General features: G+C 38.8%; 1 protein-coding gene across 3 annotated transcripts in view; it reads right to left on the bottom strand.

The window, feature by feature from the left end:
* septin15 (septin 15) overlaps positions 1-21,960 on the bottom strand; it is a 65,609-nt gene extending 43,649 nt beyond the window's left edge. The window contains exons 1-2 of one of the 3 annotated variants that reach the window (XM_049483871.1): positions 21,683-21,960; positions 3,608-3,707 (exon numbers count right to left, since the gene is read on the bottom strand). In XM_049483871.1, coding sequence (XP_049339828.1) covers positions 3,608-3,707; positions 21,683-21,721 — 139 coding nt within the window. In that variant the 5' untranslated portion in view covers positions 21,722-21,960. Of the gene's footprint in view, positions 1-3,607; positions 3,708-8,523; positions 8,716-21,682 lie in introns of those variants that run through there. The other 2 variants (XM_049483872.1, XM_022683896.2) reach the window with 2 other exon arrangements.
* Positions 21,961-22,490: the final 530 nt, after the last annotated feature.

Here is a 22,490-nt window from a genome sequence, read left to right as displayed (position 1 = left end):
TTCCGAAGCCCTGGAGAGCATCTTCCAAAAGCCCTGGAGAGAATCTTCCAAAAGCCCTGGATAGCCTCTTCCGAAGCCCTGGAGAGCATCTTCCAAAAGCCCTGGATAGCCTCTTCCAAGGCCTTGTAAAGCATCTTCCAAAGCCCTGTAGACCATTCCTTCCCCCCACGCCACCACTAAGACCAGCACCAGTTTAATGATGCCTGCAGATCAGACTTCAGCACCCCAGATCCCGATAAACCCAGAGTAGACGTTAGTCCACCTTGAAGTCAAAGAGTTAATACAACCAACACAAAGTATCCAGCCTGTAAAAAAATGAACAAGTAAAATGCTCAGAATTAACTAATTAACTACTGCATTGCACTACTTTACACTAACAACGGCACTATTACATAATTCTTCTGATTGCTTAATTCAAAGTAGGTATCGTGGAGTACAAAATAAATGTACTCGAACTCGGTTGAAAAACAAATGTATTTATGCATCCCTAGTAGCAATCAACCAACATCTTTAATGAAGTGAAATGGAAGTAAAAAGCATCTTTTTGTAGCACCTTTATTACCTATATATAATGCATTATCTATTTATGTACTAGAAGGTTTTAGTGTAATTTGGTCATGTGTGTGTGAGTGTGTGCATGTTGAAAGAAAAATGGTACGATTGTGTTAGAAAGCAGTAAGAAAACTTGAGGGAGAAGGGGTGAAGAGAAAATGAAGGAAGAGTGAGCGAAAGAGTGAGAAAGAAAAATACGGGGGTGGAAACACATTTCAAAAGCTTTGTGGGAGTGTTAAAATAGCACACTCCACAAAGTGTCAAAAAGAGTACAGAAGTGTGTGTGTGTGTGTGTGCCATTTCTCTGACACGCAGGCTAGATATGGGTTAGGCACAGCTAAAACTAGAGTGAACTAAAAAAGAGGAGGAGGTAGAAAAGAGGAGCCTGCAGCATGGAGAGAGAGCTATTTTCAACAGAAATCTCTTTTTTCCAGAAATATCTCTCTCTCTCTCTCTCATAATGGATTCATATTGAGTCAAAGTTTGTAAAAGCAGTAAACGAGTCACAAAAAATTACTTTGAAAGCTTATTTTTCTGAGTGTATTCCTTAGGATATCTCTAATTAAATTCAGTTCAAATTATTTAAAAATAATGCATGTAAACGTAAATGCCTGAGCCTTATTTTAGGAAGCCATTTACAGTTATATTCGAATCTTCCATCGGTAAACACCTGAACTCACAAACGGACAACATAAAAAACATCTAATATAAATGTAGAATACACTGTTAGAAGTCCTGTAAATGTTTAATTGTTCTTCAAATGGAATTTCATGAACATATTTTGCTATTTTTTCTAAATCAAAAATGGCTGTTTTGTGCCTAATTAGAAACTCTGTTATAAAGAGGGTAGATATGCTCAGTTCAGAAGCAGATAAGAATGATTAAAAAAAAGAAACAAAGCCAGGGCCAGAACATTTGTAGGCTTTTTTTTCACTTTTAAATAACTGTTCAAACTAAGCTATCCATTTTTTTTATATGGCAAAAAGTGCAACAGCAAAATATATAAATAAATAAAAAGTAGACCCTGACATATTGTACGAAAAAAAAAAAAAAAAAAACATTAGATACAGATAACTGTTTGAGTGTGCTGCCGCTTTGCGCTCTATAACATCCGAAAAATTAGACCGTTCTTGACGCAACAGGCCACCCAACTCCTGGTGCAAGCAGTCGTCATCTCACGCCTCGACTACTGCAACGCCCTGCTAACTGGCCTCCCGGCCTGTGTAGTAAAACCACTCCAGATGATCCAGAACGCAGCAGCACGTCTGGTCTTCAACCAGCCAAAACGGGCACATGTCACCCCGCTGCTCATTGAGCTCCATTGGCTACCAGTTGATGCTCGCATCAAATTCAAAGCTTTTACAATCGCCTACAAGGTGATGACAGAACAGGCTCCTTCCTACCTGCACTCACTCCTGAAGACTTACGCTACCTCCCGGCCGCTGCGCTCCTCCAATGAACGTCGCCTCGCTTTAGCAAACATTCACACAAAGCAATCCAGACTGTTCTCATACAGAGTTCCCCAATAGTGGAACAAACTACCTTCCACTACCAGATCAGGAGAATCTCTCGCTATCTTTAAGAAACTCCTGAAGACAGAGCTCTTCAAAGAGCACTTACTCTCTTAACACCTCTAACAAACTAACTACTTCTAACCTCATTTCCTTCTTCCCCTCCTTCACTCCTCTATCCTATTATTCCCCTTTGACCTCCTTTTATCCCTATCCAAAGTTGTTTTTACCTTTAAACTTATTTTACATTGTACTTGACTATTGTAAGTCGCTTTGGACAAAAGCGTCTGCCAAATGTAATGTAATGTAATGTAATGTAATGTAATGTGTGCTTAGTACAGAGAAGATGCAAGAGGGGGTAGAATGTGCGACTTGCTAGAGCATAGATCGGGCCCAAAAAAAATTAAACCCGCCATTATGAGCCCGAGCCCAATTTAAACACATCATGTTTTTAGTAAGTACTGCATTAACTTTTAATTTTTTTTTTCTACAATTCTGATTTGGTTGAATGAATAAAATCTGTTTAAAAAGATGTTAAGGAAACAGTGCCAAACAATGTGAAAAATGACCCCACAGACTTAAACATCAGCAAAATAGGCTACGAGGATGATGTGTGTATTATATTAGTTTATTAGGCTACACAAAGCACGGCAATTAAATTGTAATGCGGATGAGTGGAGGAGCTGGCGTGTGAGCCCTAGCAGGCCAGTGCTGCATGATTAGAATATTTTAACTTGGGGATTTTTTTTTTTTACGGTCAGAGTGTGATTTTGTTACTTTACTTTACCATAGCTATATATACACACAATAAAAAATAGCATTAAAAAAGAAGGCCTACTTAACAGACCATATTCTTGAATCCAACCCAAAAGGGCCAGAGCAAAGTGGCGGGCTCGGGCAGACAATCTAAACTCTACCTCTCTCTCTAATGGTGGGCAGTTTAAGTAAGTCTCTCCTGTGTAGTAGGGAGTAGTGGTAGATTTTCACGACAACAAAAAAAAAAAGTCACTAGATTTGTTGCTACCCGCTTTTTTGGAAAAAAAACAAATGACAAAAAAATATGACGATGAAAGATGGAAATTATGCTAAACTGGCAACCCTGAGTTTAACTGCTGTTGTTGGGGAAGGGAGTTGGAGTGCACATTTTGTTACAGTGCATGCTGGGGACTGTAGTGCAGCATAATAATACTAAACTCTAGGCTGTGTTGGATTTTGCCACAGGCAGGATGTGGCCTACGGGTCCTGTGTTTAATATGTGGGCTTTAGAACAGACATGACTTAATAAATTCCAACAGAGCAGCTGCATCTAACAAACATCCACACTGACAATCTAAACACAAACCAAGCCTAACAAACAGCCTTAACCCTAACAGACCAGAACACACACAAGCTTTCATCTGCATGCACACACACACACACACACACACACACACACACACATGCGAGTAAAGAATGTGTCACTTAACTATGACCACCTGTGCACTCCCTCTCTCTTTCCCACACACACACACACACACAGTTAGACAAACAGGTGTGCGACTTACCAACCACCATGAGCGTGAACTCGAAACCCCTCTTGACGGATTTGCGATACACCTGGTTGGGCAGGTTGGCAAAGCCCACATATCCCTCCAGATTTCTCTGCTGGAAGAGAACAATCAGATGATCAAACACACTCCATCACACACAAACACACTCTGTAATCATATTATAATATAATAATTATGACAACATTATAATAAAATGGATGCAAGTGCTGCACCAGAATCTGTCCAACAACCTGGAGTACCATTCCATCAGGACAATACTCATCCACACTCTTCTGCCATCGCAGGAGCTTGCTCAAATGAAACCAATTCTATGCCATGGTTCGGTGTTTTGTCAGACCTGGCCCCAAATAAAAATGCGCCATCAACACGCCACTCCCATCACAAAATCTGCAGGAACTGTGTACTGTATTTTTCAGACTATAAGGCACACCTGTTTATAAGGCACACTATTAATACATGTCTATTTGCTGGTCTATTTTCATACATAAGGTACACCGGATTATAAGGTGTATTATGCGACACTAGTAAGGAAACAGGGGTGTTGCCATGTTTTCTCTCTAATTCAGCAGGTCTCTCCACTGGGTAAGCTAAGTTAAGTAAACAAAACTGCAATTCATAAAAAAAATATATATTTTAGTCAAACGAGCGCTGGATGTTAATCTACTCAGATTTCTCTCCTGAAAACTCTTTATTTAGGTGAGTTAAAAGTAGAGGTGTGCCAAAAAATCGATTCACATAAGAATCTTGATTCTCATTTACTACGATTCAGAATCGATTTAAAATGTCCCAAAATCGATTCTGAGGGGCGGGTTTTAGACTGATTTTGGGCTGGGTATTTTTGTTGGACCTGGCAACCCTGGGGATAGCGCTTGTCCTTTCAAACGGAGATCTTCCAGACACACACAGAGCGTAGGTGTTTGAGAATCACCGGTAAGATGGCAGAACAAGCACTATATTACATTAGATTAACGTGTAGTTTCAATGTTTTATGGCAGAATGCTTCATAACAAGCATAAAAAAGATCGCTAGTAGTTAGTTTCAGTAACTGTTAGCTAGCTAACTAGCTAACTTTCCAGTTCCACCTTAAATAACGCTACAGGTGGCAGCGGGCTGCAGCATTTAAGGCGGAACGGAAAAATACAATAAGCTAATCAGAGCTAATTTCAGCTCCTCATCACAGAGGAATTAAGGAATGGACCATATGAATTAATTTCTCCACCTCCTGCCCCCTTTCTGAAGAAATACAACGACCTTAAATTAACTAGTTAATCAGCAGCTGCTCCTGAACTTTAGCGCTCCACTGCTATCATCACATCAGCCCAGCAGCGTCACCTACACACCACCGCTAGTAGCCTGGTAATAAAGCAGTGTTATTTATTATTTATTTATTGTTCATTAACGTCATTGTGATATCCCAGTGATTCCTCTGTCACTGAGGACCCACATTCCTGCACATTTTATTGTTTTTGTAACACATTACCTGCTCCAGGACCAGTGTATATTATGGAGGTTTTTTTTCAATAAGATTCATAAGCCAGAAGCAGAAATTTTTATAATTCAAATCGTTTTGAATCAAAAATCGATTTTGAATCGAATCGTGGCCCCCAAAATCGGAATCGAATCGAATCGTGAGATAGTAAACGATTCCCACCCCTAGTTAAAAGCTTCCACTTTTTCACAGTAAGCTTAGACTTCCAGATTTCCACTATAGCTGGGTGCACAAATATTAACATTAGCAGCTAACCGCTAGCTAAGCTAAGGCTAATGCCGCATAACAACGCAGAACAGCGGTAAGCCAGGGAGATATTTGCTAGTGGTTCGTCACACGTAGCTTGTTTTAACATGGTAAACACACAGGCTACAGTCTAATGTACTCTACTATGAACGCCGAAAGAGCTAGCGCTTAGCTGCTAATGCTTATACTGCTCCAGCATTGCTAGTCGAAGTTAGAAGCAGGCTGCAGGCCGATAACACTCAACCTCTGAATAGCGAAAGAACTAGCGCTTAGCGCGGATAGTGGCTAATGCTAAAACTGCTTCAGCAGTGCTAGTCAGGGTTAGCAGCAGGCTACAGGTCGATGATTCTCCACTCTGAATGGCAAAAGAGCTAGCACTTTGCAAGGTTATCTGCTAATGCTAATACTGCCAGAGAAACTTTACTGAAACTCCTGTATAACGCTGTACCTAAGCAGAGTGGCTTTACTGCTCCTTACAACCTGACTGGTACAATTCATACATAAGGTGCACTGGATTATAAGTCGCGCTGAAGATTTGGGGGAAAATGTAAGAATTTTCAGTGTGCCTTATACAATAAAGTATATTAAAAATACGGTATAAGTATATATAAAGTATATTAAAGCTACACATGCTAATTAAGTTATACATGTTAAACACTACTGCTGTATGTGTAGCTCAATAAATATTGCCCCTATTAGCCTAAATTTGTAATCATTTATTGTTCCTGGTAAACAAACAGCACGGTACTCTCAACCATCTCCTCATCACTCACTCAATCATCATGATCCCTCTCAACAGAAGCAGCCACAAAACAGCATTACCCCTCAAACCCCTCCCCTGATAGATCCTCCTAAAAGCATATAGCTCCTCAAACAAAGACACAGCTTTTCACACCCGGTTTAAAGCTTTAAAGAGCATTATCCTCCCCCTCAAAACACCCAAACAGCCAAACACATTTACCCTGCCCCCCATTAATTGCCTCTCACACAACCTGAAAGTGATTACCCCAATCAAATAGCTCCCACCTATGACATCGCTCAAAAAAGCAACTGGGATAAAAGAACAGACGGAATATAGGATAAGAGTAGGGATGCACTGAAATTTCTGCAACATAAATTAATTAAGCACTTATGTTCTGCCAAATAAGTGAAGAGAATGATGTTTTTGATTAGGTGATTAAATCATGGAGTAAGGCACATTTTTTAATACATGAAATGGTAACAAAAATGGGCAAAATATATGAAAAACTAACATTTACAGTATTCAGTCAAATGTTTAATTTTTTTAATGTTTTAGCTGAAACATTCCATTTTGGTGCATCCCTAGATAAAAGAACATGGGATAAGAGAGCGTGTGATACAATAACGTTGGGTATAACATGATATAAGACAATGTGGCAAGCATCAAATAAGAGAAGGTGGGCTAAAAGAATATTAGCTAAGAGAACATGAGACAAGAGCAGGGATGAACTAAATATCCTGCAAACTACATTTTTTTTAGGGCTGGACCCGAATATTCGGGTATTCGGATATTCGTTCGTTGAGTAGGTATTCGGTTTTTAATTTTGGTATTCGGATATTCGTTTTTTTTCTCCTTTCCAGAGTTCCACCTCACTCTAACCACTTCTGTTCTCGCGGGTCCCGTCAGAATATCTTGCGCGCGGGACAGAACTGAACTGTTATTGGCTGGAGCGGGAGTTTAATCCAGACGATGCGGGAGCAAATTAATAAATAGTTAAGAAAACTGTAATAATTGTAAAAAAAAAAAAAACCTAAAGAAAACTCTCAACGCGCAGGATGGACCGACACACACGCACACACCGATGGTGTTTGGACTGGGGTAAGGAAAGGGACCGCACTATTCAGCGCTGCTGTTTTAATAAATATATAAGTAAATTTGAAGCATTAAATGTAGTTTATTTAATTTATATTAGGAACGTGGGGCGGGAGCGGCAGAAATGTGTATGTGGCGGGCGGGCGCGGGATTAAAAGAAGCAATTTTTTTGCGGCGAGGTAACGAGACAGAAACGCGGGAGCGTGGAAGAGTGGGTTTAAAAATCAGTCTCGCGCAGACCTCTATTATACATGATAAAAAAAAATGCAGGCTCTTCGAAACTGATTTATATAATAAAACGTAAGGGGTAATGTGGCAACAGTAGGGGCTAAATCGGTTACAAAAGCCTGGCCTACAAAAATGATGTCTGAACGAATTTCCTCTTATCTAATATAAATTAAAATGGTTTAAAAATATTAAATAATTTCGAAGCAAACGAAATATTTAATATTGAGCTTATAGCCCAAGTGCAAAAATACAAAATCAGTAATATGCCCTGCACAAAACCTTTAACCGAAATAGACCAAGTACAGTTTACAATGACTGTCCTCTAATATAATCAACAATGTTTAAGAATATAAAATACTTCCTGAACAAACGTTTTTTTGTTTGTTTTTTTTAAGCAAATAGCCTAAGTGTGAAAACACAAACAGCAATTTACTGGGCTGGCTTGCGCAGCGGAGAAACCGTGCAGCAGCAGCCTCGGTGTGGAGCAGCAGAAATTCCGGGATGAAAACACAAAGAAATCTGGGCTAAAAACACAGAAAAAATATGGGGTGAAAACACAAAAATCCGGGATAAAAACACCAAAAATCCGGGGTGAATATGTCTCGTCGGTCAGAGCAAATTGAACATTTTTCAGTGGATTAAAGGGGCCGTGATTTGCTTTTTTTTTTTTTAACCTCTTTTTTTAAAAACGAATATTCGAATATTCGCTTCGAATCAGTGCCGAATATCCGGAGCTCAAAAAACGCTATTCGGGCCAGCCCTAATTTTTTTGTTAGAAAACTGTTAAAAAAAAGACTGAATAATTTATACCAGTGCATCCCTAAATAAGAGAATGTGGGATAAGAGAATGTGGGATAAAACAAAGCATTCTGATGGATCCAAGTGTTTGAAAAGGCAACACACACCAAAACATCTGCAGAGACAGAGCTCTGAACTAACGAAGGAGGAGTTAGCCAGCTAAGATAACAGTGCAGGAGAGAAGATTTGGGGGGGTGGGGTTAGGGCAGGGGGTGGGGGAAGTAAGAGTTAAAGAGAGAGAGAGATAGAAAGAAAGAGAGAGAGAGAGAGAGAGAGAGAGAGAGAAAGCCACAGATGGCGGTCTGCAGTATTTACATTTCGTATCAAGTCCATGATGGAGTCGATGTCGTCATGGAGACAGTGGATTTCACTCCAGATGACGGCGAGAGCTTTGCCAAGTTGCATACTCTCTTTCTCCAACTTCTCACAGTGCATTCGCTCTGCCTCTTTCTCCTCATCCCATCCTTCCTTCTGTTCCTCCTCTATCCTCATCCCTGAAGCTGCAGATTCAACCAAAACCAGCCGACTGCCCAGCTCTGAACAGAGCGAGGTGCCAGTGCACACAGGCCTGACTGAAAACTGACTAACCAGCAGTGATCAATCAGAGAGAGAGAGAGAGAGAGAGAGAGAGAGAGAGAGCGAGAGTGTGTGGGTGTGAGAGGCATTCTGAGAAAAGGGACGGGGCATTAGATTGTCAATTAAACCATCCAGGTTCATCTGATTGGATGTGACAGTATTTCACACCAGTACACACCACACTGATTGACATCAGTTATGGGTGATGTAACATCATTGTAAACATTAAAGCCTCTTTCAGGAGACCCAAGAGAGTAACAATGCCTCTCCATCAAAAACAGATTCACAATAAAAGCAATACTTCAGGATTTGTATTCTGAATTATATCTGATGCTTCTGAACAGAAGAGTCAATTATGTCGCTGCACTGCACTAGAGAAGAACAGGAAATCAAATCAGTTTGGCTCAAAATTTACTTCAGCATCTGCCTACTGGCTTACATTGTAACTGCAGTGCAAGGCAACAGATTTTATCGTTTTACTATGTCCAGAAAAATGCATCCACCTCTATTTAGCAACTGACTACAAGCTTTAGAAATACAGCATTCCACTTACAGTGCGAGATTGGCTTGTTACAAAGCAAAAATTTTAATTTTAACCTATTACTATAAACCTTTTCCACACAGCAGGTCAGAACACTGTTCTGATAAAGTACTCCATTCACCAACCATAAGTTTATGCATCTATCCAGATGCAGTAAAAAAAATGCAAGTGAAACTTGCCTAAAAGTGTCGTTTCCCTTCAGAAAAATTGTGACAAAATAGTGTGAAATCTCAACAAATAAGATTTCTTGTGGTATTTTTGGTGCAATATGCCCCACATGTAATTCTCCTTAATACATGGTTTTTAAAACACAATTTAGTCCCAAAACGTTCTCAAAACTGTGGCACTATACTCATTACATTTCATGTTTGGTGTTAAAATTTTCTGTGAAGAAGCTTTTAAAGGATTAGACGTGTGGTACACCACTGGAAACAGTTCTGACTGTGCAAGTTTCACTAGAATGGAGCTTTTCACACCTAACCAAGTCTGAATGCATGTATATTATAAACCAACGTTTTGTAAAAACAAAATGATGGAATTCCCCTTCAAACAAAGTGACTGCAAAACATTAAGTAATATAAAAGGGTCAGATGTGTGTAAATATTTGACAGCTTTTTTGGGCTTGTTTTTAGATTAAATTTAGTTGTTTTAACATGTTTTCTCAGAGTGAGATATTTCCTTGTACTAGAGGCCGACCGATCGATCGGCCAGCCGATTTAATCGGCCGATTTTTGTTATTTTTTTATCAATCGGCATCGGCCGATTTTCTTATTTGGCCGCGCCGATTTTAATCCGGCACATCTGCGGGCAGCTACTTGGAACGCAGCGCAAGGTTTCAAGAGTGAGCAAGACTTTCAACGGGTAAGGCATCCATTTTTACAATCCAGTGTCCCAAAGTCTATATTTTCTCTCATGATTAGTAATCTGTGATGTTGCTTCATTTACTGAAAAAGAATAGAATTTCAACTGCATCGGTGTTGTAGCATTTCTCTCCAAACGAAACTATGCTTAGCGTTGATGGCAGGAGTGCATTTGGAATGTGCCCTGACTATGCAAGGCAAGCCCTATCTATAAGCTCTAGTATAAAATAACTGACGTCTCTTCTTCAGAAACGAAAATCTAAGTAAATAAAATCAAATTAACACTTGATATTTTCAGTATTTAAATTATTTTTAGACGAAATGAAAAAGGGCAGGACTAAAACTGTTTAAGGATATTTGCAGCATCAGCTGCACTGAAATAATAATTACTGGTTAGTCAGGATTATTAGAGGACTGTACTTCTCCTTATATATAAACAGTGTTGGGCACGTTACTTTGAAAAAGTAATTAGTTGTAGTTACTCGTTACTTCTCCAAAAAAGTAACTGAGTTACTAACGGAGTTACTCCACTATAAAAGTAATTAGTTACCAGTAAAAGTAACTATCGCGTTACTTTTTATTATTCGCCCGTCAAAAAAAGGAAATCAATTATGCATTTACTATTATTATTAGAAAAATAACAAAAAATAACAAACGAAAATAAACCCAAAATGTTGACAAAAATATAATCTAACGAATTTCAAAAAAATAAAACGAAATTCTCCACACAACCAAAGAAAATTACTAAAACTTGTAATACTGAAAAAAGCGGAAAAACGCGTCTGGGGATGAAATTTAACAAACCAAGCCACACTCAAAAGAAATATGTATATATAAAACAAAATAATGGACAAAAACAACAATTTAATGCCCGTTAAAATGGTATTAATATAACAGCTTCACCAAAAGAGAATAGAGCTTAGATCATGCCCAAAAAATCCGACCCAGCCGGAGCCCGTGCACATTCTGCCCAAGCCCGAACCATAAACTGTCATTATGAGCCTGACCCGATCCGCCCCATAAACTCTGTTTTCGGGCTGATTGAATGAGCGAAATATAATCAGAATTATGTTAATTAACACTGTAACATAGAAGCATAGAACTATTATTTAATTCAAATGATTTTTAAGAACAGCTACACACAATGCTGCAAGTCAAACGCGGAGGCGTTCACGTGCGCCCAGAGCTACGTGATTACAGTTTTCATTTTTATTATAGTTTAATTTTATTTTGTTTTTATTTTTTCTGTTCATTTTAGGGTGGGCTTGCTAGCGCGAGCGCTTTACACAAGAACTAACGGACCACGAGTGCCGCGCGCTCGGCACAACACCGCCCGCTGTACAACTCCGCTGTACAACAGCGCTTATAAATAAATTAAACACAAAAATGAGGGTATTCTATCAGTAATTTCAGCTCGTTTTAGTTAGTTTTATAAACACAAAATACAGTTCGAGATAGTTATGTTTTTCCTTTTAATTACCGTTTTTATTAGATTCAGTTAACACAAATGTTTTTCACTTTCAATTTTCGCTATTTCGTTCGCTTTAGTGAACAATAATAATTGGTTACTTAGCAACATTGTGATTATCACACCAGAGCTTTATATAAAATAAAAATAGGAGCCTGATTTCGGGTCGGTCCTCAGGTCAGGTGGGATTCGGGCAGAGAATCTAAGCTCTAAAATAGAAAGCAGCAGCACCACAAAAACCGGAGCAGCTAAAAAGAGCTTAACGTCCTTAATTCGGAACTTGGGTTGTCCACGGCAATCACTGAATTGATTAGAGCACGCAAATCGTCACAATTGTGCCTCACTTCACCACGCCAAACCACAGGCACAGCGGGCAGAAGCTCAAGTTCACCGGACAGAGGAGGGGTTAACCAGGGCAAAGCGAAATAAAAAAAAAAAGTTCATAGAGCTGCTAAAGTAACGTGCAGTAACGGGGTGTCGGAAATGGTAACGGCGTTATAGTTACAGTCATAGTAATTAGTTAGATTACTCGTTACTGAAAAAAAGTAACGGCGTTAGTTTCTTTCTCAACTCATTTTCCGCTCACGCACCGAACCTCCAGTACAGCTGATGAGACGCGTTTCTCTGGCTAAGGAGCTCATTTGAAGAAGAAAAAAAAAACAGATAAAGCTATATTTAAATTACAGCACCTGTCTGTTTTTGCATTATTTATAATTTTATTCTTAATTTAAACGTCACCCATTTTTGTAAAATAATAGCTGCAGCCCTAATGTGAACATTTTATAACATTGTCCTCCCATGTCCATTCGTTTTCAACTGCATGGAGTTGAAGAAGAAATGAGCTTTGTCGTTTTGGAGTAACTATCTAAAGTTGTCACATTATGGAAGTCTTCTTGCACTCTGTTAAACATATTAAAATGAATAATTAATAGACTAACAGACTGCAACAAGTCATACATTTGTTAATTAGTAGGCCCCTACAGTAAATTTTATATAATAGCCAACATAATATTTCTACTATAAACATGAATATATAGTGTATATAGAACATATGTTATATAATGAATAAAATAAAATGTTATGGATAATACAATCTAAATAAAATTAATATTTTTTTTATTAACATATAGTGATATAGTAACATTAAAGTCACTATAAAATGCTAACCTTATTTTCAATAAATTGTGTGAAGTTTACAACTGTTGTGCCTCCTCTTACTAGTATGATTTTAAGCATGCCAAATAAGTATAATACGATAGCATATCGGCCCTAAAAATCGGCAGGTCACATCGGCCATCGGCTGACCCTGACCACTAATGATCGGTATCGGCATCGGCCTTAGAAAAACCCATATCGGTCGGTCTCTACCTTGTACAGTATATTTTAACCTATAAGGGACAATTAAAATCCGGACAATTAAAAATTATAATCTGGTATATCAGTATATCAGAAAACACATGTTTATTGATAGTGTGCTTTATAATATGGTGCATGCCTTTTAGTCCAAACAATATTGTGCTTTATTTGCCTTGTATTATCTAATTGGCCACAAAAACCTAATTAAATCTGATCTAATGTGAGGAATGAAACATTACTGAAACACAGAACATAAATAATGAAACACAGTAGATGTATTTGCAATTGAAATTTATTTAAAACAATGTATTTACACAGAAAAATTCAAAGCACACTATTTGCTTGTCATTACACAAGCAGTGTCCTTTTTTTTGGCTAAAAGAACCAAATCTGATCAGATTTACGTATAAGAAACCACTAAATCCAAACACCAACAAAACATCAATTCACAAGGACAAAGCAGGAAACTGGCAGCTCTGTTAAACCCAGCACTATTATATCCCGATCTATAGAGAGTGCAGCCTATGGAGCTTTCTATTCATAGCACTGGCCCCGTTCTCCACACTGCCCAGGGCATTTTCCACACTTTTCCTCTGCATAGCACTATTACATAACACAACATTGATGCTGCTACATCGACATCATTGCATCACTTCCAACACCTGAGGCCGTGGCACAAACTACAGCCAGTCTACATTCAAAAGATGCCATTACAAACAACTTAAATACAGAGGGTTTACTTTACAACACAAGCCACTGATAACACTGATTAGGCTAACAGAAAACATCTAAAAAATCCACATTAATTATATCTAGACTGATAATTAAGGCCCTATACAGAGGCAAAATTACATGTATTCTGTCTTATGTACCTGACTATATAATAAATCTTGGTGTGCCAGAACATATAGTTTACAATAAAATAGCCAGACCTAGCCAGCCCTGGTTAGCAGTACTAGCCAGCCCTGGTTAGCAGCACTAGCCAGTCCCTTTCAGCAGCTTTAGCCAGCCCTGGTTAGCAGCGCTAGTCAGCCCTGGTTAGCAGCGCTAGCCAGCCCTGGTTAGCAGCACTAGCCAGCCCTGGTTAGCAGCACTAGCCAGCCCTGGTTAGCAGCACTAGCCAGCCCTGGTTAGCAGCACTAGCCAGTCCCTTTTAGCAGCTTTAGCCAGTCCCTTTTAGCAGCTTTAGCCAGTCCCTTTTAGCAGCTTTAGCCAGTCCTTGTTAGCAGCACTAGCCAGTCCTTGTTAGCAGCACTAGCCAGTCCCTTTTAGCAGCACTAGCCAGTCCCTTTTAGCAGCACTAGCCAGTCCCTTTTAGCAGCACTAGCCAGTCCCTTTTAGCAGCACTAGCCAGTCCCTTTTAGCAGCACTAGCCAGTCCCTTTTAGCAGCTTTAGCCAGCCCTGGTTAGCAGCACTAGCCAGTCCTGGTTAGCAGCACTAGCCAGTCCCTTTTAGCAGCTTTAGCCAGCCCTGGGTAGCAGCACTAGCCAGTACCTTTTAGCAGCTTTAGCCAGCCCTGGTTAGCAGCACTAGCCAGTCCTGGTTAGCAGCACTAGCCAGTCCCTTTTAGCAGCTTTAGCCAGCCCTGGGTAGCAGCACTAGCCAGTACCTGTTAGCAGCTTTAGCCAGCCCTGGTTAGCAGCACTAGCCAGTCCTGGTTAGCAACAATAAAAACATATGATTTTTCTGCAAGGATTCACAGGGATACAATGATATCGGAATTACATATTTTTCAGCTGAAAATTGCCTTAGCCAGCGTTAGCCATCCCAAGTTAGCAGCGCTAGCCATCCCTGGTTAGCAGCGCTACACCAATAAAAAATAAAATAACAATAAAAAGAGAGCTTTGCATATGTCCCCTTTAATATGACACTAACATCTCTGAGAAATTAAAACTGTTATTGTGACAGAACTACCAGTGCAAATATCTTACATTATAGCATAATATCTCATGTATACTTATTTAATTCTACAGTCATTTTTATAGTTTATCTATTAATAACTATTATTCACTGTGTTTAATATCTGTCTGCTGCATATTGCTATTTAAAATTAATTGTAGCACCAGGTCTTGCGAAGACATCACTGCACATGTATGCGTGTCTGTACACATACACAGAAACCACCACGCAGTTCCCACTGGGACTTCTGCCACTCCATATCCGCCTCTGAGCAGGACAGAGAACAGAGAACATCCTGGATGACATCATCCTCGGTCCCGTTCCAGTAGCCACAACATCTTTCTGCTTAATGCGTGTGTATATACACTTTCCACTATATACACAGAGACATGCAGTGTTGAATTAACCCTTACCAACCCATAATTCTCTACAAATGCGTTTTAGACAGAGATCTTCAGAAACATGAGATGAAAGTGTCACAGACAGGCATTTATAACAATTTGGTGCAATTAATTATATATTTTACATTATTATTATTATTATGGCATGATATTAATTTAAGCCAATGAAACAATAAAAATAGAAAATCACAGTAGTGTAATTTAGGGGTGGGCCAAAATATTGATATTGCGATATATTGTATAGTTTTCATTTAACATTAACCACATATGGCATTAAATATGGATTTTTTTTTTTTATTCGCCAAGACCCGCTCTCCAATTTGACCTAAAGTTACTGCTTCATTGCTCCACATGGTTGCATTAATAAAAAGAATAGAGTAAACCTGAGGCGAAGAATGTTGGTGGTCAAATTTTGTGAAACTGACACCAACAAATCCTCTTCAGTACTTGAAGGTAAATACCTCTTTCAGCCATGAAATATTGTAGTAAAAATGTCTTGTGATATATTGAGTAACGCAGAATCTCATTGTTATTGTGGGCAACGCATAATGATAATATTGTATCCTAAGATGCCCCAATTACACCCCAAGCAACAAACTGGTAATTATTTAGAAAAATCAGACATTGGAACCAACCAAAATATAAAATATATAAAAAATATAAAAATGCTCTTTAAAAGAGTTAACATACCAGGTCAGACATGTTAATATATTCTCCTTGCTTAGAAAAACATCCGCAGCAAGTTATTGCGGTTATGACCATAGACTGTTCGATAAGTTAAGAACATAATTATCATGACAGGCCTACTCTTATCAGTGCTGAATTCACTGACATCATCCCCATTCCCATAACACGAGCTACAAAGGCCTTTTGTTTAGCTGAGAAACATGCTAATTTTAAATTCATGGCTAGTGACAGACTTGCCATCACACGCCTAATGTCAAGACTGCAATAAACACCCAGAGAACTAAATAAACGCTAAAGCAACGCTGAACTCAACGTCAAGTCGTCATCCTCACTCCCATAACAGCAGTTATGACGGCCTTTTGTTTAGTGAGAGCTGAAGAGTGCAGTAATTTTAGCTTAGCACTGGCTGCAGGATTAGACTCACAGTGACATATACCTGGCAACAAACTCCAAACTCCAGGAGCTTAACACCTGCATTGTTGAATGAACAAGTACGCTGTTATTATAACCAATTTTACAATGATGAATTCATTATTCCAGAGATGAATCACCTTCATTCATTCTTAATACATGAACTTTCACTTGAACACAGAGCAGTGAGCGAGTGGGCGATATGGAACAAATATATTATGGTGCTTTTGCTTCAGTGACCTATGAAATACATGTGTGGTGCGTTTAGAAGCGACTTTTTGCATTGACATTTCTATCCAGACACCGCTGGTCACAATAATTTGATCCAGTGCTGCACTTTTTATCAAGCACTCACTTTATCAGACCTCAATAAACTCTGTTATAATTTACACTGCCTTGCCATTAGCACACTGCCAAGTGTTCAATACACTCTCAAGATAACACCTCAAAACTTATCCCAATCCATCCCCCAAGATAACGCCTTATGATTAATTATATGCTGTTATGCCACGACTTTTTAAAGTTAGTGTTAATGGAAAAATAATGGGACACCTGCGCATTCATTGTTTAAATCAAATTAAAAAAAGTTTATCTTGCATTTGTTGGAGTAACTGTCTCTACTTTCTGGGGAAGACTTTGTACTAGATTAGGAGCACTGTAGTGAGAATTTGATTGCTTTTAGTGACCAGGCTGTTAGTGAGGTCAGGATGTTGGATGAACATCGTCCCACCTCCTCCCAAAAGTATGGGATAAGTAGTAATAGTAATAGAGGTTTAATTTTCCTGGCAGGAGCAATTATGTGTTTTTTTCTTCAGTAAGCAATAAGAATTTTAACAGCAATCCAGGATTGGTTTGATTAAAAACGTATTTTATAGTAGATGTTATATGCAGTTGACATCTGTCCTGGTGGTACAGTTTGCAGTCTAGTAATTAATGCTTGACTGAAAGGGGATTTTGACAGGTTTTACATTTTGGAGAGACCACTTTCTCGTCATTCTGCTATTTATATTGGAGTATTGCTGCACGATATTGGAAAAAGTTTACATTGCAAACGTTCTATTTTCTGACAATATATACCGTAATATTAATCTCAAAACCAGAGAAAAAGAGCAAAACGACAGTAATCGGCCCTTAAATCAGGCATTCTTAAAAAGTAAATAAGAGCGTTTTTTCTGGGATTAAAAGTGTGAATTCAGCTGTAACTGGAAATATCTGTGCAAAACTGTGCTGGAATGAGGTGTACAGTTTTCGATACATGCGTTTACAAGCACGTGCCCAACCATGTGGATGGAGGCCATGCGGTTACCTCGTGTTTACTCCTGGAGGACCACTCCTTTGGTTTAAAGAATGGGACAAAGCTCCAATATGGTGTCAACAGCTTAGTGTATATTTGCTCCAGAGAGTCCTATTTTATTTGTAATACATCTTCTCTACAGGGACTAAACAAGCTGTGTGTGCACATTTGCACATCGTTGGCATCCATAAACATTTGGACATGATTTTGTTACATTATCATAATGCTGTGACACACAAAATGCACTTTTATTCAAAATTAAAAACAGGACAAACTGTGTTTCATACATGAAAACGTCGTTTTTACGCTTAGATACCATTTAACATGCTTAGAAAAGCATATTTTGCATTACATAAACAATAAAATATAGCAATATCGCAAACCCCTGAGTCCTGAAATATCTAACATCTACAGCAGTGGAGTCTCTCTTATTACGCTGAATTCATTCCTACAGCGACATCCGCTTCATTCCCATAATGCCAGTTATGACATCCTTTTGTTTAGTGACTCAGCGTGTGCTAAGAAGCGAGCTATTTTTAGTTTAGGACTGGATAAAGGTTCTGAATTATACTGAGCTCCACACAGCTGAATTATCTGCTGCAAAAAAACAACCCAACATGGTCATCTTAAGGTGTTTAAACAGGTTAACCTCTTTGACCAGTATTACCTGCATGACCAGCAGAACTGAACTGCTGCCAAGTATGACCCACATTACTTGGATAGCCAAGTATTATGATGACTCAAGTCATCAACCAGCATGAACACCAAGAAAACCATCTTAGTAGACCAGCTGATCCATCAAAATAAATCACATCAATTCTTGCACAATCCTAGACCAAATTAACAATCCTAACTAGTTGGATTATCAATATAGGATATGTTTTGTATGTGTGCCTAGCTTGACAACGATCTTGACCCTCTTAAACCATCTGGAACCAGTTAACTGCAACATCCAGTTCTGTGTAGCTTTTCAGTGGTGGACAGTGGATTATATAGAGTATTATTTTGGAGTATGTTGATATTACTCTAGGTTTACACTGGGGAAAAATTGGAATTCACACTTTATAATAGATTTCGCTATACACACCCAAATCCCTAGTGTATTTAATTAACACCTTCAGTATATTGGAGTGAACAACAACAGTGTTAAACCATGGCTTTGCTCCAGTGCTAAATTTACTGTTACTGTCCTTATTCTCAATACATAAACTAGGACAAAACCTCATTTAGGTTGGTTTATTTTTTTGCACTGAGTTAACGTGCTGTCTACGGCATGCAAAAGTGTGCGTTATACTTCAGCATTGCACTGCACTGCAGTTTAAACTGTGAAGGCAGGAATGTGTGACCAGGCACACAAGGCTCAATGGACCAATCTCATAGCTGCCCATCAGGCTATGGCGTAGGTTCAACGCGTAAGTAAAAACTGGCCTTTAGTGTCTGTGTACATTGAGGAGTGTGATCATTTTACACTGACCTGCAAAAAAAAAAATGGAACTGCAGTTGGTAAAATGATCGGTAAAGGAGAATCTGGCGTGAAATGGACATGGGTTGTAGTTAAACATGAATATAAGCAAAAACTTTTGTCAACCAGCCCACCTCCATTCACCCCCAGCATTGTAAAATACAGCGCTTTCAGCCAATGCTCCCAACATGCTTACAATGCTAGTGATAGGGGCATGCAATGAAATTGCTATTTGTACACCACTAACAAGCTCACAGTAGCTCCACACTTCATTGGTACAATTAGAAACTGGTTAGAAGTTTTAAATGCTTTCTGTAATAACTACTATAACACAATATTGTATTTTTACTTTCAAGTATAGTGCTTAAAGAACACTTAAACTTCTACACAGGTCACTTTTTGATAGAGCACTCATACTTTCATTCAAATGTGGGACAAATATAGACAAACATACATGTCTGGTTTGCATAGACATGCATTCATTCCTTCACTATAGGTGGTAATGACCGTAACCGGTAGCATCTGGCTAGAATTGACTGAGTAAATAATCAAGCAACTGTCAGAATTCACATCCACATTCAATGCAGGAGGTCACAAACATACATCCCACAGGTCAACGAAGCATTTAGTAGCTTTCTTGGGACGTGACACAAAGTAAAGGCTCAGATTTAAACTTAGATGTCTCAATACACAGCAATCTGACCAGTGTAAATTCACATTTACAGCCCTATTCAACAATCACCAAAAATACAGGATGAGCAGGAGTATTCTGAAAGCTAAAAGAATCACATCAAACATTATGAAGCTTTTAAAGCTAAACAAGCAGCTTTTTGTTTGCTTCACTTTTAGATTCACATTGATGTAGCTTTCAATCAGTATCAGCATTTGACTGATTATATCAAAAGATGATCAGCATTTCAGTACCACCCTCAAAAACACTGACCTGTCCATCTCTTGTGTTAAGAGTACAATAAACACAGTGTTCCACATCTGGTGTGAAATCTTATCTATCTTAAAACAACAGTGGAACAGTGTAGTGGATAACAACACTGCAGACCCAGGGCAAACAGGGTTTCAATGACAACAACCACACTAGCTACATAATAAGAGTTCTTTGGCAAGAAAGACTTTTAATGCCACATTTTTCTATCTGTATAAAGCAATTCCAATGTACTGGGTGTGCATCAGACAGATTCTGTTATGTTAATTCATTACAGAGGTTTATTGCATTAATTTGTGAATCTCAGTAGATAGTAGGGGTGGGTAATATGGCCTTAAAATAATATCAGCAGTATTTTCGCAAAGACGATTTCATTATGGAACGCCCCTAACTGAATTTTATCATAGAAGTCAATGATCCAGAATGTCATGATACTAATAATGAACTCCAAATATCTCCATATATCCAGAATTAAAGTAAAATAAATGATACTGGACAGATATAATCTGTAGTAGATATATACTGGGAAATGAGAACAATGTGAAATATTCTTCTGCTAAAAACAGCAAAAAAGTACTACCCTAATGTGATAATTAGGGGTGGGTGATATGGGTCGATATTTCAGAGTATTATATCGTGAACGATAATTAAAAAATGTTGACAATATTATTGCGTAAAATTCGATATGGCACATCTTTAATAGATAAACATTTGCTTCTTCCAGAAAAAAAAAAAAACATATTTGTGTGTCAGTGATTTTTAGATTTTATTTTTTTTAGCTGAGATATAGGAGGTTGTTTTTACATTGTGTTTGTTGTTACGCGAGAACTGAAAATTTAAATCATAATCTCACATATTTTGATTGTTTTATTTTTTGCAGGTTGCGGTGCTCGTGCACGGTCACTTAAACTGGTATAAAGTGTGTATTTATGTATGTAGTCTACAGTTCCCATTACTGTTCTTTCTCTGTTTTGGCTTGTGCTGGCTGCTCCCTTTCTTTCTTTCTTTCTCTCTCTCTCTCCTTCTTTATCATCCCCCCATTGATATGCATCCCCACTCCTCCACAGGCCTGCCTGTCATTCTCATTAGCCACAGCAGAGAGCAGGGCAGCCCACCACCCCACTCAGGGCCACATCCTGCAGACCCACAGCCAGCCTGCCTGCATCTGCATGGGCTTAGAGGAGAAATGTGTAAAATGGTTGGAGCTGGGTTGGTAGATCTACACGAAGCTCATTCACCAGGATATGGAGGATCTATCTCACTTAGTTAGTTAGCTGGATCTGGATGCTGATGCCCTGCTGTGGGGCTGCCAGACAGTTTCTCTCTCAGCAGCTGTAGCCAATGTCTGTAAATGCAACCAAGCAGCTTTGAATTAAGCCTTATAATAAAATAATAGAGAAGAGTAATTACTAACGTTAGCTGCTGCTACAAGCTCCATCAGATCCATGAACAATGCAGAGAAACGCAGCTACTAATGCACCGAATGAATGAACGAATGAATGAATGGAGGAAAGGTTTCTGGTTCTGTTTTGTTAAATATGTGTATAAAAGCGTTATTTATATCAGAGCGAGACTCACCGCAACGCTGGAAACAGCGGATTCTGGTCTCTCGATCATCGTGCTGCCGTGCTGCCTCCGCCCAGCCTTAACGCGAACAGATCAGGCATAAAGCACCCACAGCCTCGCCGATAAAACCGCGTATCTCCAACCCTGCAGCTGTACCGCTCCGTGCCGTGCCCTGCTGCCTCCAGACCGGGCCTGCTCGCTACACCGCTCGCTGTGGACGGCAGGACGGTATGAATGCCATGCAGCCCGCGGGGGCAGTCAGCAGCACCGCAGTAAAGGCCGCCGGACTGTGGGCGGGATTGTGGAGGGGTTAATTTCCCACCCGTTTTCATTCAAGCACCGCCTCCTCAACCACCATTGGCTGATACTGCGAGCTCTAACGCAGCCTAAAGCAGCCGATTGGACAGTTTAGAAGTCAGTCACGTCACCTTAGCAACCGTAAAACGCCGTAAAGAGGAAAAACATTATACTAATTTTAAAAATGTATTTTTGTTTTCATTTTTGTTGCCCTTTAAGTTAGTCATATTTATTTTAATTTATTTATATTTCCATTTACTTATTAATTACATATTGATTTCTGTTTTTGTGATCACTAGCAAAAAAACACGAGTAGTAATATTTAAAGTTTACCAAAAAAGAGTATATAATAAGTATATAAATTTCGTATATGATATTTAATATGTTTAATGGTTATGATATGTTTATTTATATGTGTATTTAAACAGTACAGTATGTGGTCATGTAATTTAAAAGGTAGGATAACAACAACAAAATCAATAGATAGATTATTATTATTATTATTATTATTATTATTATTATT

Source organism: Astyanax mexicanus, chromosome 10, assembly GCF_023375975.1.
Source record: "Astyanax mexicanus isolate ESR-SI-001 chromosome 10, AstMex3_surface, whole genome shotgun sequence".
Lineage (NCBI taxonomy): Eukaryota > Metazoa > Chordata > Actinopteri > Characiformes > Acestrorhamphidae > Astyanax > Astyanax mexicanus.
Note: the sequence above shows the minus strand (reverse complement) of the source record. Positions and strands in the feature narration are given on the sequence as shown.